This window comes from Mobula hypostoma, chromosome 1 (genome assembly GCF_963921235.1).
Source record: "Mobula hypostoma chromosome 1, sMobHyp1.1, whole genome shotgun sequence".
In the NCBI taxonomy this organism is placed as follows: Eukaryota; Metazoa; Chordata; class Chondrichthyes; order Myliobatiformes; family Myliobatidae; genus Mobula; species Mobula hypostoma.
In genome coordinates, this window is record NC_086097.1 from 253,316,623 (window position 1) to 253,338,025 (window position 21,403).

Here is a 21,403-nt window from a genome sequence, read left to right on the forward strand (position 1 = left end):
TTTGAGCAAGATCAATCCGCAGTTTCATTCTGTGCCGAACGCCGTTTTAACGAAAGCAGAGATCACGCTGAACTCTCGGGATCCCCATAACATAAATACTTAAAACGCACTAACGTGATGCCTGTCTTTGCCAAACTTTGTAGAAGGTAACTGGACAGACTACACCGGCTCCCACGCACGGGTGACACAGACAATGCTACTTCACTGATAACGTAGTTCTGAGTCCGGCTGAAAACCTGTGTTGGGCTCTGCTTGTTTAAGATGACTTTAAAATATATCTTAAATCTATCTGGAAATTCATGTTACAAGTGATCCCATGTGAGACTCAATCAAAAACAGCATTACGCCGATGTTGTCGTAGAAAGATGCTAAACCTTGCAAGGTGCCCTATTGTGTCTGAAGCGACAACGCCGATAGCTCCGTATTAGTATAGAACAGTAACAGGCCCTTCGGCCCACAATGTTGTGCTGAACCAATTATATTAGTAATCAAATGGCCAACTAAACTAATCTCTTCTGTCAACACGATGTCCTATTTCCCTTACATTCAAGCGCCTATCTAAATGTCTCTTAAAGCCCCGTCCCTAATGTCTCTGCCTCTACCACCACCCCGGACAGCACAATCCAGGCACCCACTACTCTCTGTGTAAAAAAGACTTGCCTCTCACATCTCCTTTCAAATTACCCCCTCTCGCCTTCAATGCATGCCGTCTGGTATTAGACATTTCAACTTTGGTAAAAAGGTACTGTCTGTCTACTCGTATGCCTCTCAGTCTGTGCCTCTCATAATCTTACAAACGTCAATCAGATCTCCCCTCGGTTCCCACCGCTCCAGAGATTACAAAACCAAGCCTCTTCTGATAGCACATCTCAGATCTCTTAAAACTTAAACCTCCTCTCACCTTAAGTGCATGCTGTCTGCTATTAGACATTCCAAACTTAATATTATCTTATTGTACTAATATCTTGTCTTATTTCTATTTAACTTTTCAAAACTACAATCCTCTGTCCGCCCCACAAACGGTGATCTTTCCTGAAATCAGCAAATATGCTACAACCCCGTCTGCACAAAGTGGCCCGGACTGCAGCCGGCAGTAACGGCGGGCTCCGAACATCCGATGGGTCGGAAGGGAACTCGGAGTCCGACTCGCAGGGGTAGCGTTACTAGGAACGGATTTTCGCTCGGGACCAACCTTCTGCTTGGTCCACGAAACTTGAGATCGTGTTGGCAGACTTTGTAGCGCGGAAGATACTGGCGTTTAGTCCAAGTTTCTCGGCTGCAGAGTAAGTCCTGTACATTGTCATCATGAAGTGGTGGGGAGTCACTCCGCCGGTCCGCCGGTGGCCGCTCCCTTGGACCGGCAACGAGCGCACGGTACCATCCGCTCGGAGCGCCGCGCCGCCGAACGCTGTCCCGGAGGAGGAGGCGGCGCCCGGAGCAGCGGGGGACAGAGCTGCCGGCTCCACGCACTGTAAACCCCACCAGCAGCAGGTGACCGAGCACAGGAGAAGGGCAGCGGCTCGGAGCGGCTCCATCCGGAGGGGATTCGAGGGGCGCTCCGCCGGGCGCGGCTCGCTTCAAGCACAGAAACGCACGGTACCTAAACTTCCCTGCCGCGGCCGCCTGTCCACCGCCCCACTGTCCCCGACGTGCGCGCCGGCCCGCCCACCCGCGCAAGCGCGCCGCCGATGATTGGCCGGGCGGCGCGCACTGCCCGCCCCCATTCGGCCAGTGGGAGGAGGCAGAGCGGTTCTCTCCACCCCCTGAGGGGCAGCAATCTCCCGCCAAGGCAAAGAAATGTAATCACCCCCACCGCACGCTCGGTGTAAAAGTTTCATCACAGCACGTCTCTTAAGACTCCTTGTGCAGGCAGGCTGCCTTAAAGGTTAATTTGCAGGTTGAGTCAGTGGTGAGGAAGGCAAATGCAATGTTAGCATTCATTTCAAAAGGACTAGATTATAGAAAGCAAACATGTCATGCTTTATAAAGCATTGGTCAGACCGGACCGAGTTTTGTGAGCAGTTTTGAGCCCCTTATATAAGAAAATATGTGTCGACACACGAGAGGGTCCACAGGAGGGTCATCAGAATGATTTCCGGAATGAAAGGGTTAATGTTTGAGGAGTGTTAGTCGGCTCTGGGTCTGTACTCGCTGAAGTTTTGAGGAATGAGTGGCGATCCCATTGAAACCTATTGAAAACTGAAGAGCCTCGTTAGGGTGGATGTGGAGAGGATGTTCCCTACAGTGGATGAGTTTAGGACCAGAGGGCACAGCCTCAGAATAGAAGGGCGTCCATTTAGAAATAGATGAGGAGGAATTTCCTTAGCCAGAGAATCTGCGGAATTCATTGCAACAGGCGGCGACAGAGGCCAAATCATTGGGTATATTTAAAGCAGTGGTTGATACATTCTTGCTCAGTCCGGACGCAGAGATTCTGGAGAGAAGGCAAGAGAATGGAGTTGAGGGAGATAATAAATCAGCCAGGATGAAATTGTGGAGCAGACGCGAGGGGCAAAAGAGACTAATTCTGTTCCTATGTCTAATGGTCTTATGATGGTGGGATAAATTAAAACAGGTTCTTCAGATGCTGGAAATCCACACACTAAATGCGGAAGAGATGCAGCATCCAGGCAGAGGAGTAGACAGTTTTGGTCCGAGACGCTTCATCTGGACTCAAAATGAGGGGGGTGGGGAGACGTCAGAATGGTTTATGGTGGAATAAATAGAATGAAGAACCTATTTTGCAAATAACTTCCCGGATGATACTTACAGCTGATTTGCCCTGTAACCGTTTTACAAACTCCCGTCCTGTGATACACAACGATCGTGTGAAGTATGGATGACAGTTATTTTGAAAACATGGCCACCTGTCAGAGTCAGAATGGGGACCTGGTTTAATACCACATAGCAATACATATATTTAAGATATATAAATTACAACTATATATATAATTAAATAGGTAGTTCAAACAGAGCAGAAAGAAGATCAGATACTGAAGAAGTGCACATGGGCTGGTTGTCCATTCAGAGGACATCCATTCTGATGGCAGAGGGGTAGCGGCTGTTCCTAAAAGCTATTTGCATTTACCGTCCAAATACACATTTGAAAATTATGTCAATGTAAAATAATATGCGCGGTACGAGAATGTGGAAATTCGTGGTTATCTCGGGGAGGAGGAGGACGCTGGGGGGAGATCTGATAGCGGTTTGTACGATTATGGGGGGCACAGACGGAGTAGACAGACAGCATCTTTTTCCCAGGGTTGAAATGGCTAATGCCAGACGGCGAGCAATGAAGGTGAGAGGGGGTAATTTCAAAGGAGATGCGAGGGGCAAGTTTATTACACAGAGAGTGGCGGAAGCCTGCAGCATGCTGCCTGGGCTGGTGGTACATTAGAGACTTCGGGCATAAGAGACGTAAGAGACGTTTAGACGGCAATAAGAATGTGACAGAAATGATCGGATATGGATATTGTGTAGGCAGAGGGGATGTCCATATGATGATTAATCTAATTGGTGGGCCGAAGGCGCCGTTCCTGTGTTGTGCTGTATTGGTCTGTTCTATATTATCTGGTTTAAAGGCATACTGTATCGCAAAATAATTTATGTCCCTCGTCAGTTCAGGGTGACTGCGTGCGCGGAGCGAAACCCAAACTGCTGGGATAACTGAGTGTTACAGGGGACCAAGGAGATGCTGACCAGACCTCTACCTCCGCAGATATTACCCCACCGGCCTGCAATTGACCATATGACATAGAAGCAGAATTCGGCTATTCGGCCCATCGTGTCTGCTCTGCCATTCCATCATGGCTAATTTATTATCCCTGTCAACCCCATTCTCCACCCTTCTCCCTGTAACCTTTGACGCATTTACTAACCAAAAACCTACCAACCTCCTTCTTAAATATACTTAGTGACTCGGCCTCCCCAGCCGTCTAGGGAAACGAAATCCACAGATTCGCAACCTTCCGACTAAAGACATTCCTCCTCATTTCTGTTCTAAGTGGACGTCCCTCCATTCTGAGGCCGTGCCCTCTGACCCTAGGCGCCCCTACTGTATGGATTGGAGGATGTGCCTTATGAGAACAGGTTGAGTGAACTCGGCCTTTTCTCCTTGGAGTGACGGAGGATGAGAGGTGACCTGATAGAGGTGTATAAGATAATGAGAGGCATTGATCGTGTGGATAATCAGAGGCTTTTTCCCAGGGCTGAAATGGCTAACACCAGGGGGGCATAGTTTTAAGGTGCTTGGAAGTAGGTACAAGGGGGATGTCAGGGGTAAGTTTTTCACACAGAGAGTGGTGGGTGTGTTGAATGCACTGCCGACGACGGTGGTAGAGGCGGATACAATAGGGTCTTTTAAGACATTCTTAGATAGGTGGATAGAGCTTAGAAAAATAGAGGGAAATTCTAGGCATCTTCTAGAGTGGGTTACATGGTCGGCATGTGGGCCGAAGGGCCTGTAATGTGTTGTAGATTTCTATGTTCGATGTTCTATATAAAAGAAACATTCTCTCCACATCCACTCTGTCGAGGGCTTTCAACATTCGATAGGTTTCAATGAGATCCCCACGCATTCATCTAAACTCCAGCCAGTATAGTCTGAATTTTGCTTCCGTTTCGAGTATCTGCAGCCTCCCATGTCTCCATTTTGCACTGACCGGAGACGGTCAAATTTCAACTGTGTGAGGACATCAAACATCCGCATCATTATCGTCGAAAATGGTTTACTGCTAATCACAGTGAGATTAAATCACATCAGCCGCTGATTTATATGCAGCATTTCAAACTGATAACGTGTTTATTTAATTGTTTTAGAAACGACCTAAATCTAGATTTGCGGAGATAAATCGGCAGCTCCACGCTGAACTGTGAATATTAGTACAGTGCGTAATTGACCGATACGTTTCTACCAACAGTGGCTAGCTGATACACACACTCAATGTTTAATCCTCTCCGCCATCAGATTTCTGAATGGACAACGAACTCATTACGATAGCTCACTCTTTGTTTCTGTTTTCTTTTACTCTCCTTTTGCACGACATAAAAACTCTCCCGCACAGATTTCCCCGCAATGGCGGATGGACAACCACACCATATATATTTCTTATTTAAATTAATAGTTAGTAAAAATAATTTACATTGCATTGCACTGCTGCCACAAACACAACATAAGCCAGTAATATTAAACCTGATCCTGATCCTGATCCTGAACCTGAGTCTGATTCTGACCCTGATCCTGATCCTGATCCTGATCCTGATCCTGATTCTGATTCTAATCCTGATCCTCAATCTGATTCTGATTCTGATTCCTGATTTTGATCCTGATCCTGATCCTGATCCTGATTCTGATCCTGATCCTGACCCTGATCCTGATTCTGATCCTGATTCTGATTCTGATCCTGATCCTGATCCTAATTCTAATCCAGTTGCTTATTCCTGATTCCTGACTCATGATTCTGATTCTGATTCTGATCCTGATTCTCATTTTGATCCTGATCCTGATCCTGTTTCTGACTCTAATCCTGATACTGTTTCTGATTCTGATCCTGATTCATGATTCTGATTCTGATCCTGATCCTGATCCTGATCCTGATTCTGATTCTGATCCAGATCGTGATTCTCATCCTGATTCTGATCCTGATTCTCATTTTGATCCTGATCCTGATCCTGTTTTTGATTCCGATCCTGATTCACGATTCTGATTCTGATCCTGATTCATGATCCTGATTCTGATCCTGTTCCTGACCCTGATCGTGATTCTGATCCTGATCCTGATTCTGATCCTGATCCTGACCCTGATCCTGATTCTGATCCTGATCCTGATTCTGATCCAGTTGCTTATTCCTGATTCCTGATTCATGATTTGAATTCTGATTCTGATCCTGATCCTGATCCTGATCCTGATTCTGATCCTGATCTTGATCCTGATTCTGATCCTGATCTTGATCCTGACCCAGATCCTGATTCTCATCCTGTTTCTGATTCTGTTTCTGATTCTGATCCTGATTCATGATCCTGATTCTGATCCTGTTCCTGACCCTGATCGTGATTCTCATCCTGATTCTGATCCTGATTCTCATTTTGATCCTGATCCTGATCCTGTTTCTGATCCTGTTTCTGATTCTGATCCTGATTCACGATTCTGATTCTGATTCTGATTCATGATCCTGATTCTGATCCTGATTCTGATCCTGTTCCTGACCCTGATCGTGATTCTCATCCTGATTCTGATCCTAATCCTGATTCTTATTCCGATCCTGATCCTGATTCTGATCCTGATTCTGATTCTGATCCTGATCCTGATTCTGATCCTGATTCTGATTCTAATCCCGATTCTGATTGTGATCCTAGTCCTGATTCTGATCCTGATTCTGATTCTGATCCTGTTTCTGATTCTTGATCCTGATTCACGATTCTGGATCTGATCCTGATTCTGATCCAGTTTCTTATTCCTGATTCCTGATTCATGATTCTGATTCTGATTTTGATCTTGATCCTCATCCTGATTCTGATCCTGATCCTGATTCTTGATTCTGATTCTGATTCTGATCCTGATCCTGATCCTGATTCGGATCCTGATCCTGATTCTGATCCTGATCCTGACCCTGATCCTGATTCCGATCCTGATTCTGATCCTGATCCTGATTCTGATCCTGATCTTGATCCTGATTCTGATCCTGATCCTGATCCTGACCCTGATCCTTGTTCTCATCCTGATTCTGATCCTGATTCTCATTTTGATCCTGATTCACGATTCTAATTCTGATCCTGATTCATGATCCTGATTCTGATCCTGTTCCTGACCCTGATCGTGATTCTGATCCTGATCCTGATTCTGATCCTGATACTGACCCTGATCCTGATTCTGGTCCTGATTCAGATCCGGATCCTGATTCTGATCCAGTTGCTTATTCCTGATTCCTGATTCATGATTCTGATTCTGATCCTGATCCTGATTCTGATCCTGATCTTGATCCTGATTCTGATCCTGATCCTGATCCTGACCCTGATCCTGATTCTCATGCTGTTTCTGATCCTGTTTCTGATTCTGATCCTGATTTATGATCCTGATTCTGATCCTGATTCTCATTTTGATCCTGATCCTGATCCTGTTTCTGATTCTGATCCTGATTCACGATTCTGATTCTGATCCTGATTCATGATCCTGATTCTGATCCTGTTCCTGACCCTGATCGTGATTCTCATCCTGATTCTGATCCTGATTCTCATTTTGATCCTGATCTTGATCCTGTTCCTGACCCTGATTGTGATTCTCATCCTGATTCTGATCCTAATCCTGATTCTTATTCCGATCCTGATCCTGATTCTGATCCCGATTCTGATTCTGATCCCGATTCTGATTGTGATCCTGGTCCTGATTCTGATCCAGTTGCTTATTCCTGATTCCTGATTCATGATTCAGATTCTGATTCTGATGTTGATCCTGATTCTGTTCCTGATCCTGATCCTGACCCTGATCCTGATTCTCATCCTGTTTCTGATCCTGTTTCTGATTCTGATCCTGATTCTGATCCTGTTCCTGACCCTTATCGTGATTCTCATCCTGATTCTGATCCTGATTCTCATTTTGATCCTGATCCTGATCCTGTTTCTGATCCTGATTTTGATTCTCATCCTGATTCACGATTCTGATTCTGATTCTGATTCATGATCCTGATTCTGATCCTGATCCTGATTCTGTTCCTGTTTCTGATCCTGATCCTGATTCTGATCCTGTTCCTGACCCTGATCGTGATTCTCATCCTGATTCTGATCCTAATCCTGATTCTCATTCTGATCCTGATCCTGATTCTGATCCTGATTCTGATTCTGATCCTGATCCTGATTGTGATCCCGATTCTGATTCTGATCTCGATTCTGATTGTGATCCTGGTCCTGATTCTGATCTTGATCATGATTCTGATCCAGTTGCTTATTCCTGATTCCTGATTCATGATTCTGATTCTGATCCTGATCCTGATTCTCATTTTGATCCTGATCCTGATCCTGTTTCTGATTCTTGATCCTGATTCACGATTCTGGTTCTGATCCTGATTCTGATCCAGTTGCTTATTCCTGATTCCTGATTCATGATTCTGATTCTGATTTTGATCTTGATACTGATCCTGATTCTGATCCTGATCCTGATTCATGATTCTGATTCTGATTCTGATCCTGATCCTGATTCTGATCCTGATTCTCATTTTGATCCTGATTCTGATCCTGATTCTCATTTTGATCCTGATTCACGATTCTAATCCTGATCCTGATTCTGATCCAGTTGCTTATTCCTGATTCCTGATTCATGATTCTGATTCTGATTCTGATCCTGATCCTGATCCTGATTCTGATCCTGTTCCTGACCCTGATCGTGATTCTCATCCTGATTCTGATGCTGATTCTCATTTTGATCCTGATCCTGATCCTGTTTCTGATCCTGTTTCTGATTCTGATCCTGATTCACGATTCTGATTCTGATCCTGATTCTGATCCTGATCCTGATTCTGATCCTGTTCTTGACCCTGATCGTGATTCTCATCCTGATTCTGATCCTAATCCTGATTCTTATTCCGATCCTGATCCTGATTCTGATCCTGATTCTGATTCTGATCCTGATCCTGATTCTGATCCCGATTCTGATTGTGATCCTGGTCCTGATTCTGATCCAGTTGCTTATTCCTGATTCCTGATTCATGATTCTGATTCTGATCCTGATCCTGATTCTCATTTTGAACCTGATCCTGATTCACGATTCTGGTTCTGATCCTGATTCTGATCCAGTTGCTTATTCCTGATTCCTGATTCCTGATTCATGATTCTGATTCTGATTCTGATCTTGATCCTGATCCTGATTCTGATCCCTGCTCATTCAACTGCAGGAATCCATTTGTCATCTTTTGCCTGTAGAGTTAAATGTGATCGTGCTTAAAACATTAAACGATCCCCATCTGGCGGCAGTAGGCAGCATTAATGTTCTGTAAGTGAAAACCCGAGCATACAGTTTAAATTTAATTCTAGCGCAGATTGAAATTTTGAATCCTCTTTCGTTTCGTAGACAACTAAAATGATTCTGCTTAAAAAGCAGATGTACTAATTTGTGATGCACTAATTTGGACTGATATCCAGACACGGACGGAACAAAAGCGTGGTTCGGTAGCTATTTGAATCAGATGCCGATTTAAATCAATGTCAGAATCGGAATCAGGTGTAATACCACTGATATTTGTTGTTGCGCGGCAACATCAATTTGCAATAAAAATACAAGAGAAATATCCCTCAGAAATAAGAAGCGAGTCTCAGGGTTGTAAACTGCCTACATACTTTGATAATAAATGTACTCTAAAGCTTTGAATATAAAATTAAACTAAAGAAGTAGCGTAAAAAGAGGACAGAAATAGCAAGGTACTGTTCACGGGTTCTTCGTCCATTCAGAAATCTGATGGCGGAGGGAAGACGTTGAGTGTGTGTCTTCAGGCTCCTGTACCTCCTCCCCGATGGTAGCAATGAGAAGAGGGCATGTCCTGGGTGATGGAGCCTTGAATGACAGGTGCCCCCTTTTTGAAGCATCGCCTTTTGACGATGTCCTGGGTGCCGGAGAGGCTGGTGCCCGTGATGGAGCTGGCTGAGGTTACAACTCTCTGCAGCTTTTTCCCGTCCTGTGCAGTAACACAAGAATGTTGAAACCCGTAACAACAAAATAATTTCGCTTTTAGAAATCCGTATTTTACTCATTTCGGTTGAATGATCAACGCAAACTGCCTCCTTAGTACAGGGATCTGAAGGAATTTCTTTCGCCAGAGAGTGGTGGATCATTACAACAGACGGCTGTGGAGGCCGAGTCATTGGGTATATTTAAAGTAGAGGTTGATAGGTTCTTGATTAGGCAGAGTGTCAAAGGTTACGGGGAGAAGACAGGAGATTTGGTGTTGAGAGGGACAACAAATCAGTCATGATGGGAGGAATGGCCTGATTCTACTCCTATAGTTTATGGCCTTATGGACTGAAAAAAAACGTGGATATTTACACTGAAAACGTAGGAAATATTCAACAGGTTAGACAGAGTGTCTGCAGCGAGAAATGGAGCCACCAGCGTCGAAAACCAGCGTCACAGTCGTTTTTTATTTATAAATAAATGATAGCTTGCAAAACTAGGATGCAACTTACTCTCTGCTCAAAGATAATTCTTTATTGTAGAAGAATATTTATTTTAACATTAAATTCCCACTTTGCCACTCCGTTTCCCAATATCCACGATTTAAAACTGTTACCTGAGAGACGAGCGGCGCTTGGTCTCCTGACCGCGAAGTCAGAGTCGAGAGCCGTGGAGCACAGCAGCACAAAACATGCCCTTCGGCCCGTCTGGTCCACTGAATAATTAATCTGTATTTGAATGTGTTTCATTTCTCCCATTTGTCTATAGTGGAGATAATAGGCTCGTCGGGCAACATTGGCGAAGTTAGATAACGCTTATGTTAAGGGCAAAAAGTCTGCGGCTCTGAGTCTCACTCCGCGACTAATTCACAGCGAAGGAGAGGAGAGGAATCGCGCGGTGCTGAGAAGGGGTTCGTGAGTTCGGGGAACCGAACGGAGGTTCTGTGGGCGAGAACGAGATTCCCGGATGGTATATTGCCTCCTGGGTGCCAGGGTCCGGAATATCTCGGACCGAGTTCTCAGCGTTCTTAAGCGGGAGGGTGAACAGCCTGGGGTCGTGGTCCATGTTGGTACCAGTGACATGGGCAGGACAGGCGACGAAGTTCTGCACAGGGAGTTTAGGGAGTTAGGTGATACTTTAAAGGGCAGGACCTCCAGGTGGTAATCTCAGGACTGCGTGCTAGACCATACAATTTCCAGCATTCTATTCCATCTGCTATTTCTCTGCCCATTTTTCTAATCTGTAGCTTCATGCGTGGCACCTTGTCAACGGCCCTCTATAAATCCAAGTACACAGCATCTGACTTTGGCTTCCTTTATCATGTGCCTCCCAAGTACCGTGAAAACACATCCTTAACAATCGACTCCAACATCTTCCCAGCCATCGAGGTCTGACCAGCTGGCCTATAGTTTCCTTTCTTCAGTCTCTGTCCCTTCTTGAAGAGCGCAGTGACATTTGCAATTTTCCAATCTTCTGGAACCATTCCAACATTCAGTTATTCCTGAAAGGTTAATGCCTCCACAATCTCTTCATCTCCTTTATGTACCTGAAGAAACTTCTGGTATCCTCTTTAGTATTAGTGTCTAGCTTGCTTTCATATTCCACCTTTTGACTGTTTTTAGGTGCATTCTGTTGGTTTTTAAAAGTTTCCCAATTGTCTAACTTTCACTAATTTTTGCTCTGTTATTTCTCTTCTCTTTGGCTTTGACTTCTCTTGTTAGCCACAGTTGTGTCATTTTGTCTTTAGAATACCTCCTCCTCTTTGGGACGTATATATTCAGTGCCCAATTTCCCCAGGATCAATAAAGTATATCTATCTATCTATCTATCTTCTGCATTGTTTCCAGAAGCTCCAGCCATTGCTGCTTTTCTGTCATTCCTGCCAGTATTCTTTTTCAGTTAATTCTGGCCATATCCTCTCTCAGGCCTCTGTAATTCATTTTACTCCACGGTAGTACTGATACATCTGACTTTAGCTTCTCCTTCTCAAATTTTAATATCATTTTTTGATCACCCTAAGGTTTTATTTTTACCTTAAGCTCATTGCATACCTCCCAATACAGAATAGCTGGTCCCCTAGTTATCTCAACCACAACCTGCTCTGGTAAACCATCTCATAGGCATTCTAGAAATTCCCCCTCTTGGAATCAAACAGCACCCTGATTTTCCCAATCTACTTGCATATTAAAATCCCCCATAACTATTGTAACATTGTCCTTTTGGCGTGCATTTTCTATCTCCCATTGTAATCCCAGGGTTCTGTTGTTTTAGATGTGATAGAGCAGGAGGGATTAAAGCGAGAGGGTTGGCATTACTAGTCAGGGGAAATGACATGGCAGTGTTATGGGTGCAACTGAGTAATAATAAAGATATGACCACATTAATGGCGCATGGCCAACTGGTTATGGTGTTCACCTAGTGATCCGAAGTTCGCTAGTTTGAGCCTTGGCTGAGGCAGCGTGTGTGTCCTTGAGCAAGGCACTTAACCACACGTTGCTCTGCGACAACACTGGTGCCAAGCTGTATGGGTCCTAACGCCCTTCCCTTGGACAATGTCGGTAACATGGAGAGGGGAGACTTGCAGCATGGGCAACTACCGGTCTTCCATACAACCTTGCCCAGCCTGCACCCTGGAGAGTGAAGACTTTCCAGGCGCAGATCCATGGTCTCACAAGACCAATGGATGCCTTTCTAAGATAGGGTAAATGCAAGCAGGCTTTTTCCACTAAGGTTGGGTGGGACTACAACTAAAGGTCATAGGATAAGGGTGAAAGATGAAAGGTTTAAGACCATAAGACATAGGAGCAGAATTAGGACATTTAGTCCATTGAGTCTGCTCCACCATTCAATCATGACTGATCATATTTCCCCTCCTCAAACCCATTTCCCAGCCTTCTCCCCATAACATTTGATGCCATGTCCAATCAAGAACCTATCAATATCTATCTTAAATATACTCAACAACCGGGCCTCCACTGCTGCCTGCAGTAACAAATTCCACAAATTCACCATCCTCTAATGAAATAAATTTCTCTGCATCTCTGTGTTAAGTGGATGCCCATCTGTTCTGAGGCTGTACCTCCTTGCCCTACACCCCTCACCATGGAGAAACATCCTTTCCACACCTACTCTCTCTAGGCCTTTTAACATTCAAAAAATTCCAGCCAGTACAGACCCAGAACTATCAAATGCTCCTCATATGATAACCCTTTCATTCCCGGAATCATCCTTGTGAACCTCCTCTGGACCCTCTCCAACGCCAGCACATCTTTTCTTAGATGAGGAGCCCAAAACTGTTCACGATACTCAAGATGACACCGTACCAGTGCCTTATAAAGCCTCAACATCACATCCTTGCTCTAGACCTCTTGAAATGAATGCTAACATGGCATTTGCCTTCCTCATCACTAACACAACCTGCAAGTTAAGCTTTTAGGTGTTCTGCACAAGGATTCCCAAGTCCCTCTGCATCTCAATTCCTGGATTTTCTCCCCGTTTAGAAAATAGTCTGTGCATTTATTTCTACTACCAAAGCGCATGACCATACATTTTCCAACATTGTATTTCATTTGCCACTTTCTTGCCCATTCTCCTTATCTGTCTAAGTCCTCCTGCAGACTATGTGTTTCCCCAACACGACCTACCCCTCATCAATCTTCGTATCATCTGCAAACTTGGCAACAAAGCCATCAATTCCATCATCTAAATCATTGATATAAAGCATAAAAAGAAGTGGTCCCAACACTGACCCCTGCAGAACACCACTGGTCACTGATAGCCAACCAGAAAAGGATCCTTTTATTCCCACTTGCTGCCTCCTACCAATCAGCCAATACTCTAATCAATGCTCTAAGCAGGGTCCTGCTGAAGGGTTTTGGCCATAAACATCAACTGTACTTTTTTCCATAGATACTGCCTGACCTGCTGAGTTCCTCCAGCATTTTGTCTGTGTTGCTCGTATTTCCAGCAGCTGCATATTTTATCTTGTTTGTGATCATTTACCAAAATCTTGCTTTAAAATACAAAATCATAAAAGACACCATACCTTACTATAAATACAAGCCTGATTCAGTTTTAGAGTCAGGGTCCCACAAATTATATTATCATCTATCTGTTATTACAGGTAGGACATTCTATAATAACCATCCAGATATAATAACACAATATTTAAACAAGCAAGAACAACTTACTTAATAGATAGAACCATTCCAAACATACATAACGCACAGAAATCAGTAAGTGAAAACCACCAGAAATATGATGAATTAAAAGAGGAAATTGAAAGACTATGGAACATGAACAGAGTATACATTGTCCCGATAGTAATATCGACAACTGGTATCATCCCAAAGTTATGCACAATAACATTGAACAATTAGGCCTGCACAATAATATCTATGTAAAACTTCAGAAAGCCACAATACTATACATCACTAGAATAGTCCAAAAGTTCCTCACAATTGAGAAATGAGTGTGTTTGGCTATGCCCATACCTCAGGTTTTACCAGCTTGAGCCAAAAAAAATAATAATAGTAATAAATATTGAGAACATGAGATTAAGAGTCATTGAAGGTGAGTCCACTGGTTGTGGAAACAGATTGGTGATGGGGCAAGTGAAGTTGAGTGAAGTTATCCCCTCTGGTTCAGGAGCCTGATGGCTGAGGGGTAATAACTGTTCCTGAACCTGATCATGTGAGTCCTGACACCCCCGTACCTTCTTCCTGATGGCAGCATTGAGAAGAGAGCAAGTCCCGAGTGGTAGGGTCCCCTGATGTTGGACGCTGCTTTCCTGCAACAACGTTCCCTATAGATGTCGTCAATAGTGGATAGTCTGGGTCGTATCCGCTACTTTTTGTAGGAATTTCCATTCAAGGTTATTGGTGTTTCCATACCAGGCTGTGGTGCACCAGTCAATATAATCTCCACCAGATACCTGTAGAAATTTTATAGAAGTATAGAATAATAGTGTCATTGGCAAATGTATAGATGTCACTTGGGCTGTGCCTAGCCACGCAGTCATGGGTGCAGAGAGAGTAGATCATTGGGCTAGGTACTCATCTTTGAGGTGTGCCGGTGTTGATCGTCAGCGAGGAGGAGATTTTATTTCTGATCTGTAATGACTGTGGTCTCCAATGAGAAAGTCAAGGATCCAGTTACTGATTGAGGTACAGACGTCCAAGTTTTGGAGCTTGCTGGTTAGAACTGAGGATATGATTGTGTTGAAAGCTGAGCGGTAGTCAATAAGGACCAACCTGATGTAGGTGACACTGTAGGTGGTCCAGGAGATCCAAGAACGAGCGGAGAGTCACTGAGATTTCATCCACAGTAGACCTATTGTGGCAAAAGACAACATACAACAGTTTCAGGTCCTGGCTTAGGCAGGAGTTGATTCCAGACATAATCCTGAGATTATTACCTTTGAGGTCCTACTCTTTAATTTATCTCCTAGCTCCCTGAATTCGGCTTGTAGGATCTCAATATCACTTGGTTGCCTTTCATCAATATCATCTGGTTACATTTCATTAATATTGCTTGGTTACTTTTTTAGTCATAGTCATAGTCATACTTTATTGATCCTGGGGGAAATTGGTTTTCGTTACAGTTGCACCATAAATAATTAAATAGTAATAAAATCATAAATGGTTAAATAGTAATATGTAAATTATGCCAGTAAATTATGAAATAAGTCCAGGACCAGCCTATTGCCTCAGGGTATCTGACCCTCCAAGGGAGGAGTTGTAAAGTTTGATGGCCACAGGCAGGAATGACTTCCTATGACGCTCTGTGCTGCATCTTGGTGGAATGAGTCTCTGGCTGAATGTACTCCTGTGCCCAACCAGTACATTATGTAGTGGATGGGAGACATTGTCCAAAATGGCAGGCAACTTAGACAGCATCCTCTTTTCAGACACCACCGTCAGAGAATCCAGTTCCATCCCCACAACATCACTGGCCTTACGAATGAGTTTGTTGATTCTGTTGGTGTCTGCTACCCTCAGCCTGCTGCCCCAGCACACAACAGCAAACATGATAGCACTGGCCACCACAGACTCGTAGAACATCCTCTGCATCGTCCGGCAGATGTTAAAGGACCTCAGTCTCCTCAGGAAATAGAGATGGCTCTGACCCTTCTTGTAGACAGCCTCAGTGTTCTTTGACCAGTCCAGTTTATTGTCAATTCGTATCCCCAGGTATTTGTAATCCTCCACCATGTCCACACTGACACCCTGGATGGAAACAGGGGTCACCGGTACCTTAGCTCTCCTCAGGTCTACCACCAGCTCCTCTTTTATTTATGTTTAGTGCAAACAATTAAATGGTGGAAACAGGAATATGTAACCAGGCACATGATAACCAATAAACCATTATAGACAGCTTTTATTTATTTATTTAGCGAGCCACGTCACCCAGCAACCTCCAAAACACCGATTATCTCCATCCTATTCATGAGGCAATTTTCAAAGACCAATTAACCTACTCGGGACATGGGAGGAAATGGGAGAAACCAGAGAAAACCCACATATTTCAGGGGAAGTACGTGGAGAGACTCCTTACAGAATTGCGCTGGAATTGAACTCTGAACTCTGGTACGCCGTGAGCTGTAATAGGGTCGCACTAACTCCTACACTGCCGTGCGCTTTAAAGTGAAGAAACAGACTTGATTATTTCAATTGCAAATAAAAATGAAAATAAGTGAACTTGAAGTAGTTATACACAGAAATCTGGCATTCATACAAACATTACAAAAACATTGAAAAGATTCATTCCAACTTGGACTTTTTTATGTTCACCATTCCACACACTTCCTAATGTATTTCCTCATTTTCCTGTGAATGCCCAGAAGAAAATGAATCTCCAGGGTTGTAAATGGTGACAAAAATGTACTTTGATAATAACACACACAAAATGCTGGAGGGGAACTCAAAAGGCCTGGCAGCATCTACGGAAAAAAGTACTGTCGATGCTTCAGGCTGAAACCCTTTGACACAACTTACAGTCGACCCAAAATGTCGACTGTACTTTTTTTCAGAACATAGAACATAGTAAACACACAGCATAATACAGGCTCTATGGCCCACAAAGCTGTGCCGAACATGTCCCTACCATATACATTAACCATATAACCATATAACAATTACAGCACGGAAACAAGCCATCTCAGCCCTTCTTGTCCGTGCCGAACTCTTACTCTCACCTAGTCCCTGCAACCTGCACTCAGCCCATAACCCTCCATTCCTTTCCTGTCCATATATCTATCCAATTTAACTTTAAACGACAACATCGAACCTGCCTCAACCACTTCTGCTGGAAGCTCGTTCCACACAGCTACCACTCTCTGAGTAAAGAAGTTCCCCCTCATGTTACCCCTAAACTTTTTCCCCTTAACTCTCAACTCATGTCCTCTTGTTTGAATCTTTCCCACTCTCAATGGAAAAAGCCTACCCACGTCAACTCTATCTATCCCCCTCATAATTTTAAATACCTCTATCAAGTCCCCCCTCAACCTTCTACGCTCCAAAGAATAAAGACCCAACTTGTTCAACCTTTCTTTGTAACTTAGGAGATGAAACCCAGGTAACATTTTCGTAAATCTTCTCTATACTCTCTCTATTTTGTTGACATCTTTCCTATAATTCGGTGACCAGAACTGTACACAATACTCCAAATTTGGCCTTACCAATGCCTTGTACAATTTCAACATTACCTCCCAATTCTCATACTCAATGCTCTGATTTATAAAGGCCAGCATACCAAAAGCTTTCTTCACCACCCTATCCACATGAGATTCCACCTTCAGGGAACTATGCACCATTATTCCTAGATCCCTCTGTTCTACAGCATTCTTCAATGCCCTACCATTTACCATGTATGTCCTATTTTGATTAGTCCTACCAAAATGTAGCACCTCATATTTTTCAGCATTAAGCTCCATCTGCCATCTTTCAGCCCACTCTTCTAACTGGCCTCAATCTCTCTGCAAGCTTTGAAAACCTACTTCATTATACACAACGCCACCTATCTTAGTATCATCTGCATACTTACTCATCCAATTTACCACCCCATCATCCAGATCATTAATACCTTCGAACTACCTAGGCTTTACCCATAGTCCTCTATTTTTCTAAGCTCCATGTAGCCCTCCAGGAGTCTCTTAAAAGACCCTATCGTTACCATCTCCACCACCGCTGCCGGCAGCCCATTCCACGCACTCAACACTCTGCGTAAAAAACTTACCCCTGACATCTCCTCTGTACCTACTTCCAAGCACCTTAAAACTGTGCCCTCTTGTGCTAGCCATTTCAGCCCTGGGGAAAAGCCTCTGACTATCCACATGATCAATGCCTCTCATTAACTTGTACACCTTGATTAAGTCACCTCTCATCCTCCGTCACTCCAAGGAGAAAAGGCCGAGTTCACTCAATCTATTCTCATAAGGCATGCTCCCTAATCCAGGCAACATCCTTGTAAATCTCCACTGCACTGATATATGGTTCCCAAGTCCTTCCGGTAGTGAGGTGACCAGAACTGAGCACGGTACTCCAAGTGGGCTCTGACCAGAGTCCTATATAGCTGCAACATTACCTCTCGGCTCTTAAACTCAATCCCACGATTGATGAAGGCCAATGCACTGTATGCCTTCTTAACCAGAGAGACAACCTGCGTAGCAGCTTTGAGTGTCCTAAGGACTTGGACCCCAAGATCCCTCTGATCATCCACACTGCCAAGTGTCTGACCATTAATACTACATTCTGCTATTTTCAGAGACGCTGCCTGGCCTGCTGGGTCCCACCAGCATTTTGTGCGTGTTTTACTTGGATTTCCAGCATCTGCAGATTTTCTCTTCTTTGTATTTTGATAATAAATTTACTTTGAACTTTGACTTTAGCTGAGCAGCAGAGCTAATTTAGTGACGAACTATTAAAAACATCTGGGATGAGGACCTACGTTGGTCGGGGTCAACAATGGGTGTTGCATCCCAGCTGATTACGTGATGTGCAATCAGGGACCACGCGGTTCCTCACTGATTTCACCGACTCAGGCATCGCAGGACACTGGAACATGAGGATAGCAGGCGGTGTGTGCTGCTCTTGGAAGAAGCCCTGTTGTCGAGGGACAATTCTCTCTCTGTCTTTTGATGATGAGTCGGAAAAGCAAAACAGGAGATTGCACACTGGAAGCGTGAGTTGCTGGTCTCCGTTCTCATTGTTGTAAGAGTGATCACTCTCGTCTTCGCTGTGGAGAGCGAGAGGCTGTCTGAGATACCAAAGGGAAGGGTTATGGATCTACCTTTCATGGACTCTAAATCCAGGTGTCTCTGAGGAGCTTTTATTATTGCTTGCATCGTGGGGAGGGCCGATGTCTCTACAAGTGGGGGAGGGGGAAGGGGAGGGTCGATGTCTCTACAAGTGGGGGAGGGGGAAGGGGAGGGTCGATGTCTTTACAAGTGGGGGAGGGGAAGGGGAAGGTCGATGTCTCTACAAGTGGGGGAGGGGGAAGGGGAGGGTCGATGTCTTTACAAGTGGGGGAGGGGAAAGGGGAGGGTCGATGTTTCTACAAGTGGGGGAGGGGGAAGGGGAGGGTCGATGTGTCTACAAGTGGGGGAGGGGGAAGGGGAGGGTCGATGTTTCGGCAAGTGGGGGAGGGGGAAGGGGAGGGTCGATGTTTCTACAAGTGGGGGAGGGGAAGGGGAGGGTCGATGTTTCTGCAATGGGGAGGGGGAAGGGGAGGGTCGATGTTTCTACAAGTGGGGGAGGGGGAAGGGGAGGGTCGATGTCTCTACAAGTGGGGGAGGGGGAAGGGGAGGGTCGATGTCTCTACAAGTGGGGGAGGGGGAAGGGGAGGGTCGATGTTTCTGCAAGTGGGGGAGGGGGAAGGGGAGGGTCGATGTCTCTACAAGTGGGGGAGGGGGAAGGGGAGGGTCGATGTTTCTACAAGTGGGGGAGGGGGAAGGGGAGGGTCGATGTCTCTACAAGTGGGGGAGGGGGAAGGGGAGGGTCGATGTCTTTACAAGTGGGGGAGGGGGAAGGGGAGGGTCGATGTTTCTACAAGTGGGGGAGGGGAAAGGGGAGGGTCGATGTATCTACAAGTGGGGGAGGGGGAAGGGGAGGGTCGATGTCTCTACAAGTGGGGGAGGGGAAGGGGAGGGTCGATGTTTCTACAAGTGGGGGAGGGGGAAGGGGAGGGTCGATGTTTCTACAAGTGGGGGAGGGGGAAGGGGAGGGTCGATGTCTCTACAAGTGGGGGAGGGGAAGGGGAGGGTCGATGTCTCTACAAGTGGGGGAGGGGAAGGGGAGGGTCAATGTTTCTACAAGTGGGGGAGGGGAAGGGGAGGGTCGATGTTTCTACAAGTGGGGGAGGGGAAGGGAGGGTCGATGTTTCTACAAGTGGGGGAGGGGAAAGGGGAGGGTCGATGTTTCTACAAGTGGGGGAGGGGAAAGGGGAGGGTCGATGTTTCTACAAGTGGGGGAGGGGGAAGGGGAGGGTCGATGTTTCTACAAGTGGGGGAGGGGGAAGGGGAGGGTCGATGTTTCTACAAGTGGGGGAGGGGAAGGGGAGGGTCGATGTTTCTACAAGTGGGGGAGGGGAAGGGGAGGGTCGATGTCTTTACAAGTGGGGGAGGGGAAGGGGAGGGTCGATGTTTCTACAAGTGGGGGAGGGGAAGGGGAGGGTCGATGTTTCTACAAGTGGGGGAGGGGGAAGGGGAGGGTCGATGTTTCTACAAGTGGGGGAGGGGGAAGGGGAGGGTCGATGTTTCTACAAGTGGGGGGGAAGGGGAGGGTCGATGTTTCTACAAGTGGGGGAGGGGGAAGGGGAGGGTCGATGTCTTTACAAGTGGGGGAGGGGGAAGGGGAGGGTCCTTGTTTCTGCAATGGGGGAGGGGAAGGGGAGGGTCCTTGTTTCTGCAATGGGGAGGGGAAGGGGAGGGTCCTTGTTTCTGCAATGGGGAGGGGAAGGGGAGGGTCCTTGTTTCTGCAATGGGGGAGGGGGAAGGGGAGGGTCGATGTTTCTGCAATGGGGAGGGGGAAGGGGAGGGTCGATGTTTCTGCAATGGGGAGGGGAAGGGGAGGGTCTTTGTTTCTGCAATGGGGAGGGGAGGGTGGATGTTTTTGCTGCTGTTTCTGTGTGGGAGTGGAGGGCGCTCTGGGATTGAGAAGTTGTTATTCATCCCTGGGATTTCTTGTTTCATGTCTGTCTGTGAGGAGTAATAATTTCCGGATGTATATCGATTCTCTGTAGTTAAATTGAACGATTTAAACTATTTTGCGTGGTTTATGGAGCGGAGGCTGTTTCCGGAGAGGCAGGCTCCCCCTCTCCACGCAGTTGATCATTAGAAAGGAACGGCGGAGACCGATACCATTTGGCACCAGCGGCACCGCAAGTTTTGCCAGTCAGCATTGAAGTCAACGTAGGCGTATCCCCACCACGGCTTTATCATTTCCTGTCAGAATCACCGTATCTGCAGACACTCTTGTGTCTCGCATCACTTTGTGGGCATACAATCAATCTCTGAATGTAAGCTACGTTATGTATTGATATTTATTGTGTTTTTACTGTTGATATTTTCTGATTTATCTATTGTGTATCTTTTGTTTGCGCTGAATCGGATCTGGGATATCAATTATTTCATTCTCCTTCACACTTGCGTCCTGGAAATGAAATTAAACAATCTTGAGTCGAGAATCTTTAACCTGTTGTCACACGTTCGATGAAAACGGCAGTCCCGAGTTCCGTGTGTTCCTGCCGCCA

General features: G+C 45.5%; 1 protein-coding gene across 1 annotated transcript in view; it reads right to left on the reverse strand.

Moving 5' to 3' along the window:
• The window catches only part of gdf6a (growth differentiation factor 6a), a 27,668-nt gene extending 26,133 nt beyond the window's left edge, over positions 1-1,535 (reverse strand). Inside the window, exon 1 of the mRNA XM_063042582.1 lies at positions 1,193-1,535. Within this exon, the coding sequence (XP_062898652.1) occupies positions 1,193-1,535 (343 nt within the window). The remainder of the gene's footprint in view (positions 1-1,192) is intronic.
• Positions 1,536-21,403: the final 19,868 nt, after the last annotated feature.